The 14,466-nt window shown below is 37.1% G+C and overlaps 1 protein-coding gene across 50 annotated transcripts in view; it reads left to right on the top strand.

Moving 5' to 3' along the window:
- The window catches only part of ADD3 (adducin 3), a 185,873-nt gene that overhangs the window by 156,100 nt on the left and 15,307 nt on the right, over window positions 1-14,466 (top strand). For all 50 annotated transcript variants that reach the window (XM_070633354.1, XM_070633339.1, XM_070633140.1 and 47 more), the window contains 2 exons: window positions 239-462; window positions 11,181-11,319. In XM_070633354.1, coding sequence (XP_070489455.1) covers window positions 268-462; window positions 11,181-11,319 — 334 coding nt within the window. In that variant the 5' untranslated portion in view covers window positions 239-267. The remainder of the gene's footprint in view (window positions 1-238; window positions 463-11,180; window positions 11,320-14,466) is intronic.

Here is a 14,466-nt window from a genome sequence, read left to right as displayed (position 1 = left end):
TTAATTGAACCACAAGTTTCCATTAGCTCTGAAAATATCAATTTCTAATTTAGCATTACAATCTAAGATACTTTTACTTTAATAAAAAATTGTTCTACTATTTTTTAAGAAGCTACTTTTTAAAGAAAGTTGCCGCCATTATTCTGGAGGCAAAAGAAAAGTTCTGCTTGATTCATGTAAAATTTGCATTTAATAATGAATTTATCATGAATGTCCTCCTTTGTGTTTGTTAATGCAGATAGCAAGGTGAATCGGCAGACTTGAAGCATGAGTTCAGATGCCAGCCAAGGCGTGGTCACTACTCCTCCTCCTCCCAGCATGCCTCACAAAGAGAGGTATTTTGACCGCATCAATGAAAATGACCCTGAATACATTAGGGAGAGGAACATGTCTCCTGATCTACGACAAGACTTCAATATGATGGAGCAGAGGAAACGAGTTACTCAGATCTTGCAAAGTCCTGTGAGTTGAAATAATTAGAAGGCTGTACTGTTTCTTCCTCTTTGGAGACCTTGATATAGTAGGTAGGAGGTATCTTAAACTACTCTCAGTTTGGAAGAGGGGTAGAGGAAGAGTGACTAATTGCCCCCAGTCTTTCAGAGGCAAAATGAACACCTAATTTATATATTTAAATACTGCAAAGCTTTTATAACAAACTAGTATTGTCTTGGTGGTATAAATTTTCTTTGTGTGATTTCTGAGTGTAATGCTTCATTAAAGTAGGACAAAAGATGCTACCAATTCAAACTGAATATCCGTGAAGAAAAGAAAGGCATGACTGAAGTATTAGGAACCAAGAAATGAGTTGGGTACATCCCATACACGTATTTTCTTCTTCCTTTGGGTACCTTGACACTCAGAGCAGCATAGGAAGACTTAAGGTTTCTGAGGAGGTCTGTGATGTGACCGCCTAATGTTACATACACGTAATGCAAGCACACATATATGCATATACACCAAACTAACTAGATTAAAAGTGGATTATAAACTCATCTCAAGCTTGAAAATTCTGTCTGCACAGTAATACCCAGACTTTGTAAATCACACTTAAGTGATTTGTTAGTTTTTTTACAAACCCTTAGTGGAATTGCAAAGGTCACATATAAGTGATGGAAAAATGAGAAAACAGCTTGATTTAAGATGCAAAATGTATTCGTAACTTTATGCATAATGAAGATCATGGGCCCCTTAAGGCAGAGTTTAGCACACATAAGCACATAATGCCCATGTTAGGGTTATGTTAGGTTTCCAACTTAGGGACTCAAGGAAGCACCAAGGCGTAGTTCTGCCTGAGGTGGCCCCGGTAAATCATTTTGTTGTGCCCTTGTGAATTTAGTCACAGAGGTTGAGTCCAAAGCCAAAGGGGAATTCCACTCTGAGTAATTCTCCTATACTAGTGGCCTAGATAAAAGCAATTGCAAGTTATAAAGGCAATACAAGCTCTGAGGAATTTAAGTATAGCTTAAATTTAAAGCTGTCCTTTAAAGAAACCCTTTCCCAGTGGAAAGGAGATTAACCAGAGAATTCATCATGAGGGAGTAAATGTTCAGTGCCTTCTTTTATGCCAACCTGAGTTTCTGTGTTTATAAATAGTTGAAAAGCATGTTAATTATTTGGATCAAATAAATATACTTCCTCCTGTAAAGAAACCCCACTTTTAAGAACTAACTTATTAGCCAGATGATTACAGTAACATATAGTATAAAGTAACTGTAAGAATGAGATGAAGTTCAGATTTTGTTCAAGGTTGTTGAATATTGAGATTTCTTTGCAAAGTGCTCCAGGGAGAACCATTCAATTCTAACCATAAAGTTTAAAAGGAAAAACTACTATACTACATTTCCATGCCAAAGTTTTTGTTTTATAATTTCCCCACTAGACTAAAGACAGCATAACTTTGAGTAGATTACCTAATTTTTTTATAGAGGCATCCCTCTGAAATATTACAGGTTTGGTTCCAGACCACTGCAGTAAAGTAAGTCACGTGAATGTTTTGGCTTCCTAGTGCATATAAAAGTTATGTTTACCCTATACTGTAGTTCATTAAGTGTACAATAACATTATGTCTAAAAAAGTAATGTACATACTTTAATTAAAAAATACTTTATTGCTGAAAAGTGCTGACCATCATCTGAGCCTTCAGGGAGTTGTAATCTTTTTGCTGGTGGAAGGTCTTGCCTTCAATTTGTAAAAAATGCAGTATCTGTGAAGGGCAATAAAGCAAAGCACAATAGAATGAGTTATACCTGTGCTTATGTATTTCCATTTGTAAATTGGCTTAAAAGTGTCACTTTTTTTTTTACTCGTGCCCTGGGGAACTTAATGAACTCATGGGAAAGGGCAGACATGTAGATTGTCACTTCTATATTCATGTAGCAAAGGTGGTAATTTTCAGCCCAGAGAGGAACAAAGAAGGTTTAAAAAAATTGTGGATTGATCATGTTTTTTCCTAGATCTTTCCTAGTGAATTTTAAATCTTATTTGTGAAAGACTCAGAAAATCATAAATTTTGTCTTCCTGACAAGTTTTAGGACAGCTGTTTTCAATACAACAAACTTTTCACCAAAGGAAATGATACTTGGTGCCCTGTATTAGTTATCTATTGCTATATAACAAATTATCCCAAGACTTAGCTTAAAACAACAAGGTTTTATTATCTCATTGTTTCTGTGGGTCAGGAATTCAGGAGCAGTTTAGCTAATGATTCTAGCTCAAGGTCTCTCATGAAGTTGCAGTCAAGACATCAGCCAGGACTGCTGTCATCTGAAAGCTTGACTGGGCTGGAGGTTTCTGCTCTTAAAGTGGGTCACTCACATGGCTGTTGGCAAAAGGCCACAGTTCCTTGCCACATGGACCTTTACCTGAGGCTGTTTGAGTGTTCTCCCCCAGAGCAAGTACCTGAGAAAGAGCACAGAGGAGCCTGCAGTGCCTTTTATGACCTAATCTCAGACATTAAACACCACCACTTCCACCATATTTGTTAGTTAGAAGTGAGTCACTAAGTTCAGCCTATACTCAAGGAGAGAGGAATTAAGCTCCATCTTTTGAGAGGAGGATTGTTCACTCTGATCACAGTTTATTTTAAAAGTACCACAGTCTTCCACAATTTCCTTACCTTCCTCCCACATGCAAAATACACTCAGCCTCTCCTAACACCCCTGCAAAAGTCTTATTCCATTACAACATTAGCCTTAACCAGAATTTCATCATCTAAATCTGGGCCAGGTGCAGATAATGCTCCTCAGGTGTAATTCCTTAAGTATGCTCCTCAAGTACAGTTCCTCTCAGTCTATAGACCTAAGAACTGATGAAACAAGTTATCTGCTGAGGTGACCCCCCCCCCCCAACATCCAGTGGTGGGGCAGACAAAGATAATTGCTATAGGTATTCCTGCTCAAAAAGGGGAAAAATTGAGGGTACATAGGAGTAACTGGTCCATAGCAATTTTGAAATCCATCTAGGCAAATGTTCAGAAGTTCCCTTGATGAGGACTCAGTCCTTCTACTTACTAGGGATGGGTCTCCCTAGCTCGTGGCTCCGCCCTCTGGGCTTTTGGTTCCACCCTCTGAATCATCCTTTGTTTTCCTTGAAAGATAGACTGTGTTTGCAACTATGTGTTTTTCTCAGCCAGATTCCTTCTTGTATAAGTTTTTGGTTTCAAAGACCTCTTTTCTTTTTGTACTGTCTTTGTTCCATTAAGTCTAGTCTTGCAGTGCTTCTGCCAATATAATTCTCTTAAAACCTTTGTGGGTCTCTATGAATATTGGGGTTCACCTTGTTAGACAAACCTATAACCAATAAAGATCAAAATCAAACACATTACTAATTCGTGTTTGTAAGAAACAAATTTGTAAGCCCTCTATTTAAAATACTGGGTTCATTTGGGAAGAAAGGAAATTGGGAGAGAAACTAATAAAAGCAAACTTAGCACCTTACTGCCTTGAGCTGAGAAAATAAGAGAGGAGCAAAGAATTTGTCTCACTCTGACTCTGGGTATTACTTCTTTCTCACAATTTCATGATCTTTTGTCATATATATATTTTTTAATTTAAGAAAGTATTTGTCTTAGAAATCAAGCACTGGTGAGTAAATTGGTTTAGCTAGAGATTTTGTTAATGCAGTAGAGGGAATCCACAAGTTTTCTTTGGCCAATATACTCCTCCTTTATATGTCTATGGAGACCCTAGATTGTCACTTACCCCCTTCTCTCAGAATGAAGTGTCCATGACAAACTGTTGGAATTAAATAATACCTCATCAAAGTTAAACATGAAAGTTGAAAAACTAACAGCACTTTCTGTGTAGTAGATATTCAATAAATTCCAAATACATGGATGGATGGATGGATGAATAGCTGTATGGGCTTTGAGTCATTCAACACTTGAATGTTGCCCAGCAAGCTCGTACCAAACTTGACAGCTCAATACGGAAAACAGTTGGTGGGTTTCAAAAAAAAAGGAAAGTTCTTAAACTTTACCACTATAGGAAGCAATTTAGACTGGTTGACAGAAGTGTGCAACATTACTCCAAAAGATAGGACAACAGGCATGTAGGTGGTGATAGCTCAGGCGCATGACATACTAACATTTCTTAATAGCAAGGCAGTGTGTAATGCTCCAAGCTTATTTTGAAGAGGAGAAACTTCAAAGCTGTATACAGTTTAGAATATCTTTGTAATTAAGGCCTAAATTATTAACAGGTTGCCTTAATTAGAAGCGTTGGTCAAAATCACCCTGATTGGGGACTGGCCCCGTGGCCGAGTGGTTAAGTTATCGTGCACTCCGCTGCAGGTGGCCCAGTGTTTCGTTGGTTCGAATCCTGGGTGCGGACGTGGCACTGCTCGTCAAACCACGCTGAGGCAGCGTCCCACATGCCACAACTAGAAGGATCCACAATGAAGAATATACAACTATGTACCGGGGTGCTTTGGGGAGAAAAAGGAAAAAATGAAATCTTAAAAAAAAAAATCACCCTGATTTATCTAGTCACTTTGGAAGTTTAAGATGCAAGTACTCTTTCTTAATTTTGTTTGCATTCTTATTATATATAAGCTTCAAGCAAAGATATTATTCTAACCTTTAGCTTCATATTAACTAAGACTTAGACACAGGAGAAAGATCATCCAGAAGAAAATTTGGTTTATTTGTTTTTTCTGCTTTCAACAGGACGAGTGATAATCTAGTTCCAAATAAATACATTTCTTAATGGAGAAATTCTAAGTAAGTTTGTTATGCTCCTAATCCCACTTTAGGAGAGATCTAATAATATAATTGCAAGGTGCCTTGGGAGCAGCAAGTCTGTAATCTTTTTTTCTTTTTGCTCCAGTTTTTCTCTCTAGTAATTATTATGAGGTAGAATATCCAGATGTGGATATTTCAAATCCATCTCTGATATTTATCAGTATTCTGTTACCTGATTTCCATAAGTTAGACATTACTTATAAATCACCTGATAAGATTATTTTTTTTAGCCGTAAATGAAATAATTTCATCAGGTCAATTTCTTTTATCAAATTGGTCCTCTTTTCTTTGATTTAAAAGATCCTTCGTCTATTGCCACTTTCTCCTGAAAGTTCTGACCTTAGATACAGAAGCCTTAAGATCTGATATTTCAAGTTAATTCTACTTTTGGTTTATAGTATACATGAACATATCTGTACTTAAAGTATACTATTGCCCTATATGAATCTTAAATCTCTGGATCTGTCATGTTTTTACAAGTTTATTTTTATCCATACCTTATGAATTCAGAGTTTACAGGATCACTCCTTCAGCATTGACAGATGATGTATAAAATAAAAAGGGTATGAGATGCAGATAAGGCTTTTAAGGCACCCTCTTTCTAACTTAAACATTTTGTTTTTCACCTAGTGATGTTTTTTTACCATACTTTTTTGGACATGTTTGATGAGAGAACTGTCCAAACCATAACACTGTGGGGATAAAACCAAGTTTCCAAGTAGGATTTTGTTTGAGTTGAAGAATTAAATGACTTTTAAAAATTTATAACATTCAGTGAAGATTCATTTCTTATATAAAAAAGAAACAGATGTATTTCTTCTTTTAGATGATGGACAAGCCTAATTACACAGGAAGAATTTCTCATTCAAGTAGTGGATTGATAAAACTGTTTTCTAGGGCCTCAGATTCCAGTGCTAATAACCTATGAAATGGATATTTGCTATATTAACTCAATCAAACTTGCAATCAGATTCTTTACTTTCTTTCCTTATATCTAGGAAAATAAAAGGCAAGAAACTCTAACTTACTATTTAATTAATTGAGCGTGGAGCTAGACACTCAGGGAGACTCTAGAAATGTGAAAGACACAGCTCCAGCCATCAGATATAATATATATATATATAATATATAATATAGTAGAGTAGGAAGATAAATCGCAATCATATGATGGTACCCTAAGTGTAGTATAGGCAAGTGTTAAAAGAATTCAGAGTGGGATGGGAAGAGAAAAAACATAGAGATCCCTCCTAACGAGTGATTAAAGGAGAAGCTTTAAGGAAAACGTGGCATTTAAGACATGTATTTTGAATAAAGTATAAGAATTCATTAGGTGGAGGAACAGTGGAAGCTACCATTTGCATTTGATGAAATATAGTGAGCAACAATAGAAAAGTACAAGTTGTGATCAGAGAATGCTGAGCGAACCTCATAGGCTAGACCAGAGCATGAGGTAGTAATGGTAGATATGGCCAAAAAATTGTATAACAGATTATAGAGATCCTGGAGTACCAGACTGTTTTGACCTAAGTTAGGGGTCAGCCCATTTTCTCATTGTTTGCAGTCTTAATCTGTTTATACAAAAATTTTTATACATACATATATGCATATAGTGCTTGTTTTGGATCTGGCTTCATCACCACTTATTAGCTATGTGGCATTAGGAAACTCACTTAACTTGAGCTTCAGTTTCTTTGTTGGTAAAATAGACCTTATGCAGTTGTGCCAATTAAATGAAATAACATAAAAGCATATAGCGCAGTGCCTAGCATGTAGTAGGCAAGTATTTGTGGAAATTGTATACATAAAGTTATATACAATATTGCTAATTTAAAGCATTTTATGCCTTTGTGGCAACACTTTGAAGATTATAAGCATAATTCCTTAGACTGTATTTTGGGTTTTTGAAAGTGTCAAAGAATCTATCACCCTGATAGGACTCTGGCTTATTCATGTTCCTGTATTCATGTATTCAAGGAGTAACAACCCCCACCACCTCCTCTTCTCTGCTCATTTGTATCTGGAATGAAAGACATGGTTTATGCTGTGGTTTTGTGTGTGAGTTGTTTGATCTTTTAACCTGACTCTTCTCTCTTGGAGACCCTAGGGAATTGTTGGCTTAATCTGACTTCAGAAGCCCAGCATATGACCTTGCTGCCCTCCTTGTAAGTTAGTTTCTCATTCTGCTTTGATGGGAGAATTCCTAGCTGTAAGAGGACAAGTACTTTGGTACTCCAGGGTCATCATAATCTGCTGATATATAATTTTTTCCCCTTTATCTATCATTACAATTTATCGCTCTAATCTAGCCTAAGAGGTTTTCTCTGTATTTCTGATCACAACATGCCTGCTGCCTTATTAATTGTATTTAGTTTGAGGGATACAACATATCCCTGATAAAATTGGGAAAAGATCCTGTGCCCAACTGAGTGTTCCAGATTTGAATCTTTATTCCACTTACTTACTAGCTATGCAGCCTTGAGCAAATCATTGCCTATCTTAGGACTTTTGTTGTGAGATTTAAATGAATCAACTATAAATGACTGTTTTATTAACATTGGATTTTAATAGGAATATGATTAACTATCCATCATAAAGATAAGTAAAAATTTTTGTTAATATATTTTAATGAAATCTTAATAAGTTTATTGATAGATTTTAAAAACCAGGTGAAACCGTTTCATATCATTAGTAATTTTTATACTAACTGTTTTATGACTTAGGTAATTATCTGAACAACATTTCAAAAATATTGGAAACATTTAAAAATGAGTTATAAATAAATGTTCATGACAAAAAATATTAAATCTTTTGGAATAGAAGAATTCTTATCTGTTGAAGCACTGTCAACTATATAAAAAGGCTGAGGAAATTTCATTTACTGTGAAAATTTTCTTTTCTTATACTGCAAAGAAACTATTCACTAGCCTTAAAGGGGAAATATTTTTCACCTATTTTTTTTCTCTTGATTTCAGAAGGGCTTATTCATCCCTCTATGACACCATGGATCATCCCAAAGCTTTAGGATGGTACTCACCATATTGGGGGATATATGGAAGTGAAAAAAGCGTTTTCCCTAATGAAAAAAAGCATTTAACTTGAGTCCTTGCCTCTGACATTTACTAGCTGTGTGACCTTGTACAAAGTTTTCAACCTTTCTTATTTAGCTTTCTCATCTCACTCAGCAGAAGTTTCTCATCAGTTTCATAAATTGTGATTCTCTTGACCAACTGATTGGTTTTTAATCTTAACACCATTGTAAATCAGCATACTGAGCAGATCGTCTTGATTTGTGTTGAGTGCTAGAGAGTTTAGATAAAGTTTGGCCCATCTCTGGCAAATGCTTACAATTTTATAGCATGTACTTTGTATGTTAACCTCATTCCTGGCTCTGTCTAATCTCCTTATGCTTATTTTCTCTTAAGCTTGACTTTTCTTACCTATATTTAATTTATTTTTATATCATTTCAAACAATAGAATCCACCTTAAATACTTCCTGGAACAATATGAGGCGGGACATTCAATAAAATAAATAATGCCTACTTCTCAGAGTTTCATAATGTAAATAATGAGTGATACACATAGTAGGTGTCATTAATTTTTTTTTTTGCTTAATTAGAGGATATTGGTTATAGCTGCTTTGAACTGAGGAAAGTTTAAATAGAATTTGGTTTTGAAGAATAGCAGATTGGACCGTTGCCAGGTATCCAGAAGTTTTTCTGTAGTTTATGTAAGATAAATGAGTGTATCTGGAAGATTCTTTTCAGCCTTAAACATGGTAAAATACTCATGTTAGTCATCTGTGTGGAGGCATCCATCCATCTTATATACAACTCACAACCATTTTGTGTTCATAAGGTCTTAGAAATGTATTAATGGAGTTTTCTGACAAATGTAATATGTCTTTGTAGAGGATATTTTATAGGATAGTTTCTCTGGTTTAAATCATGTATTTAAATGAACTAGATACAGTCAATAGAATTAGGTTTTAGAATTTTTGTAATTTACATTATAATGATTTACATTTAACAAACCTTGAATTTGTAAAACAGAAACCATGTTTAACTGGTATAAACTGCTCCATGAACTCAGAATTCCAATATGGTCACTAGTATTTTTTAAATTAATCACTAAAACATCCACCTGCTGTATCAGCAGAAAGTACAGCATCTTTCTCTTGGAATTTCTACTTTCCCCTGACTTGTCCCAAGAACTTCAGTGCCTTACATAGTCCAAAAGAGTTCAGCAGTGGCTTCCATATCCAAGATGTGGTGTATGGTGTGCACATGTGTCTGCATCTGTGTATGTGAAAGAATCACACTAGAGTCTGTTCAGTCCACCACTGCCACTGTACCTCCCTGCCGCATGGTGGTGCTGTTGAAAACTAGTCTTACCCTGCCCAGCAGAAGATTCAGGTTCACTGTTGACCCAGATTCCTGTGCAGGCCACCGTGGTGCATCAGGGAAGGATGACCTCCTTCTCCCTCTCCCTCTTCCTGGGCTAAACTCAGGGTGTTCCATGATGCCCCATGGTTGACCTCCCAAGATTACAGCTATTAGCACTCACCTTTTTCAGTTCATATCACAGATGCCTCTCAACTGTTGTTCTAAAAGCAGCACAACCATTGAGTCGGGACTGGTCCTAATATCTACCACCTCATAGCTCAGAACCGCATTTCCCCTTCCAGCCATGGGCTCCTATGCCATTATTTTAAAAAAAAAAGAAAGTCCTTCTTTCTGAAAACCTCTGAGTTCTTCAGCCATCCTCTAAGCAAGGCTACATCTAAGCAGGAACTCCAGGAGATCTTATTTGCAGCCTTCTGAGGAAGGCTACTGTCAGTGACTCAAAGGAGATTCACCCTTCTAAGGAAGCGTTCCCCAGTCATCTCCAAGGTTTTCATACCTGCCTCTCTTGGAGGTAGTGATTCCAAAGCAGTTTTCTGCCTTCTCCCTCTTAGGTGAAGTGGGAAAAAATTTCTTGCTGGGCATTTTTCTGCACATGTAACCAGTCTCAAATGGAAGAGCAAGGTTTAGGTGATTTATATAGCAAGAGCCTTCATGTTTAAAATGACTGAAAACAGACGTGAGCAAGAGAACAAATGAGGAATGTAGTAAAATAAGTGTTGGTTTGATGTGATGGAGCTAGAAAACCAGCCATTTCAACTAATATGAAGAGTTAGAAGAGATTTCAAATGATGAATCATATTAGCAACTCAAGGGTTACTGGGAGAGAGATTTTTCTCTTAATAGTCAGGATTTTTATTTATATATAAACACTGTTTCTACCACATACACACCCTCCCTCCCAAAAAAAGATACAGCAGAACTCCAGGAACATATAGTACTCAAAGTTGGAAAAAAAATGTTCTTTCTTTAGCACAGTGTTACAGTAGGGGAGTAGTCAGTTCTCAACTCTTCTTATCAGTCTGCCTTCAAAGTTTATGGAGCTAAGGAATTGCCGTGGAAATCAATAAAATGGAAGCCATGATTTAGCATGTCGTAGTAAACACTTTTGCTCTAAGTCACTCTGTAGTTGGAGTTGTGCTGCATTCAAATAGGGAGTCTTTCCCAACCCAGATAATGAGGCTGCTAGGCAAGGAATGAGTCTCTTTTTGTATCGGTCTATACTTGGTGCCCTAGTTGAATATTATTAATAGAATTGTTTTATCTATATTTGTCTGTTGTAAATGTTATAATAGCTCATTTTCTTTGAGATTAAGAGTGTCTAATGATTTTTTCCTCTCATGAAAGTAAGCTTCTTGCTTCTTCTTCCAGTGTTTTAATTTTATTGTTTTTTGTTTTATATTTGTTTTAAAGTAGTATAGATGAAAGCTATTCAAAAGAGGGATGGGGGAAAGATTGATTATATCAGAGCAAGTTATGTTTGGGTCGTTCTGCTCCAAGTGAGGTGTATGTGCTCAATGGTTGTTCTTGTGTATTACAGGCCTTTCGGGAAGACCTGGAATGTCTTATTCAAGAACAGATGAAGAAAGGCCACAACCCAACTGGATTACTAGCATTACAACAGATTGCAGATTACATCATGACCAATTCTTTTTCAGGCTTTACTTCACCTCCCCTCAGTACGTCAGTTTTGGAAAGTTTAAAAAATTATAATTTTATCTTTACTTTGAACACTTTACATCTCTAGCAGCATACTCTGTTCTGGTTCAGTCCTTAAATTCATAACATCTAATACTTAGAGTAGCATAGTGTTAGAATCTCTTACTTTTTCATATCAACCAGGCATTTACTAGACTTTATGCGGATTACAAAAAAGTTATAAGATTTGGTCCCTGCCCTAGGTAAATATATGTTTTAGTTGAGAAGACATACCATGAATGCACAAAAGATTAAAACTGCAAGATAACTATAGAGGAAACAAATTGCAAAGCAGTCCATAAGAAATTGTCTAATGACCTTGTATATGTCATCATTCCACGAACTCAGAATTGGAATTGATTTTGGCTGAAGTGGACTGAGAAAACTTTATGGAAGAAGTGAAGCCTGAACTAACCAGGCTTTAAGAGATGGAGTAATTAGAACTTGGTGTAAAAGAGGGGTTAGGACATTTTATTCATTCAACAGCTCTTTAGTGAGAGCACAAATTTGGTGAGCTGAACAGTGAAAGGATACCAGGAATCATAAGGCACTGAGTTCAAGCACTTTGCATCTCAGTGAGATATGTACAGAGCTCATTGCAATACCGGGGAAGGTACCCAGAGTATCAGAGGTGACTGGCAGGGACTGCTTCACATCAGATTCAAGGGATGAGGCTTCATGTCAGAGTCAAGGGACTTTGTTTTCATCTCTTTTATTTTCCTTCTTTTCCTTCCTTTGTTTCTTCCTTCCTTTTTTTCTTTTTGGTTAAAGATTTATAAGAAAGAATGCAATGAGTTCAAGTACTTTCCAATAGAGGGATGGCATACAAAATGACTTGATGGTGGGAACATGCAAGGTGTACATACATACGGCTAAAGAATCTTTCAAAGAGTTCCAACATGAGGTATAAGTGCTTGAACTAATGTAGTGGTTGTGGATTCAAGAAGGAAGAGATCAATGAGAAAGACATAACCAAGGGAGAATAGAGAAGATATAGCAGCAGGTTCGATGTGGTGATGTGGAGCAGGTGGAGGGGAGAGTGTGGGAAGAATAGTGAGTTCCAAAATCACTCTTCCAGCTTGGGAGAAACGTTCTATCAGAAGAAACAGAAAAACTCAAAGGTTAAGCTAGTTTGGTTCGCTCTTTGTATAATTTTGAGTATCTACCATTGTGCTGTTATAGTCCCTGTTAGGGATGGGGGATACAGTGATAAACAATACAGACAAGATTCCTGTGCTTGTGGAGACAGAAAATAGAGTAATAAAGAAAATGGTCAGATAATAGGAAGTGCTATGCAGAGAATTAATATATGGTGATTTGATAGGAGTAACTAGGTGACTACTTTAGATGGGGTGATGAAAGAAAACCTCTCTGAGGAGGTGACATTTAAACTGAAATCTTAATTGCAAGAAGGAGCAAACCATACCAAGACTGAGAGTAAGCATTCCAGGTAGAAGGAACAGGTACAGGTGTTAGGAGGGAATAAGGTGAGAATGAGTTTGACAGCCTCTTCAGAGGACAAAAATAAAGATTATGGTCTGGAGCATGGTTTTTGAGGGGACAAGTAGAACAAAGTGACGTCAGAAACATAGGCAGAGACTAAATCATATAGGGCTTCACAAGCAGAGTTGAAAGTTTGGATTTTATTCTAACTTTGGAAAGCCATTTTAAGAAGGAGGATGATGTAGAAAGACCACTATAGTTTCTGTGTGAAGAATTAACTGGGAGATTTCATGATATTATTAGACAAAAATAGGAATGTCCAGAGTTGGGGATCTAGTTTGGGTTGGGAAATGGAGGAAGTTCAAACTGTAGGCATACCAAAGCCACCAAGAGAGAATTACCAAGACATTGCAGCAGTTGGAAAAGCAGTCCTAGAGCTTAAGAATGGCTTGGCAGATGGACATAGAGAAGTATTACTCAAAGCTGTGTATGTTGATTAAATAATCATGCACGAGGGTATAGAGGAGAAAAGGGTCTAAAAGAAAATTTCAAAAGTTGGAAGAGGAAGACTAGTCATGGAAGTCAGAAATAATAAGAGGAGCTATCTTATGAGTGACCTAGATACCATGGTAGGAAAGGGGAGCTGCAGGGGTTACTGGGTGGAATGGACAAAGGCCTGGCAGCAGGAAAGCCATGTCCCAGTGCTCAGAGGTCAGGGAATAGAAATCAACCAGTTTGGCTGGAATATTTATGTTGTGTTGTGAAAAGAGAAAGTCAAAGTTGGAAGGGCAGGGAGAGGAGGAGATAGGTTAATGGCTGACTCTGAAATTTTGTCAGAAATTATACTGTTTTGCGTGGTTTACGTGTTAAAACTTCTTCTTTGAGTTGGTTCATAATGTTTCAGAATTAGAAGATCTCACATTAGAGTGTTGACTGGGGACTTCTCTTTAACTGTTCTCGTAGCCCTAGACTCAGAAACTCACATGATAACAGCTGACTGGTGAATTGAGCTGCCTCTTCAAACCAGGCGTGTGCTCTCTAATCGCCTGCAGGCTGCACCAGGCCTAGTTTATGCATTTACACTAATTTCCTGGCCCCTCTTGGCCTTCAGGTTTGGGGCTCCTGCACAACTTTGAGCAGTGGAATAGTGAAGTTAAAGGAAACTCAATCTGGTGGGTTTATGCAGAATGGATTTATGAAGAGAAGGGCTACAGGCAAGGACAAGAAGGAGAAGGCTTATTGCAAGGGTTACATGTGAGGTAAGGCCTGAACTCGAATATGAAAAATGCAGGACCTTCTGAAGAAAAGAGTGATGGACTATGTGATAAATTACATATGGGGCCTAGGAAAGATAAGAGGTAAAGGTCACCCAGTGTTCAAGCCTGCAGGAATTGCAGTACTGTCAATATTAGAAGAGTAAGGAAAAGAGAGAAAATAAGAAAAATTAGGGGAGATAAAATCACTTTTAGACCCTGTTAATTTTTATGTTGCTGTGTTACAGGCAGTTAGAAACAGCAGGCTGAAGAAAGGGCAGGAAGGCCTGGTCAGAGATGAAGATCAGGGTGTCATCGCACAGAAGTGACAGCTGGAGGCCTGAGAGTATATGGTGTTTTCATGGAGAAAAGTAAAATGAGAAAAGCGTGTAGTGGAGGCCTGAGCTTTGGGAAAGAGCCACAGTTGGGGAA

The sequence above is a fragment of the Equus przewalskii genome, chromosome 1 (assembly GCF_037783145.1).
Source record: "Equus przewalskii isolate Varuska chromosome 1, EquPr2, whole genome shotgun sequence".
Taxonomy (NCBI): domain Eukaryota; kingdom Metazoa; phylum Chordata; class Mammalia; order Perissodactyla; family Equidae; genus Equus; species Equus przewalskii.
Note: the sequence above shows the minus strand (reverse complement) of the source record. Positions and strands in the feature narration are given on the sequence as shown.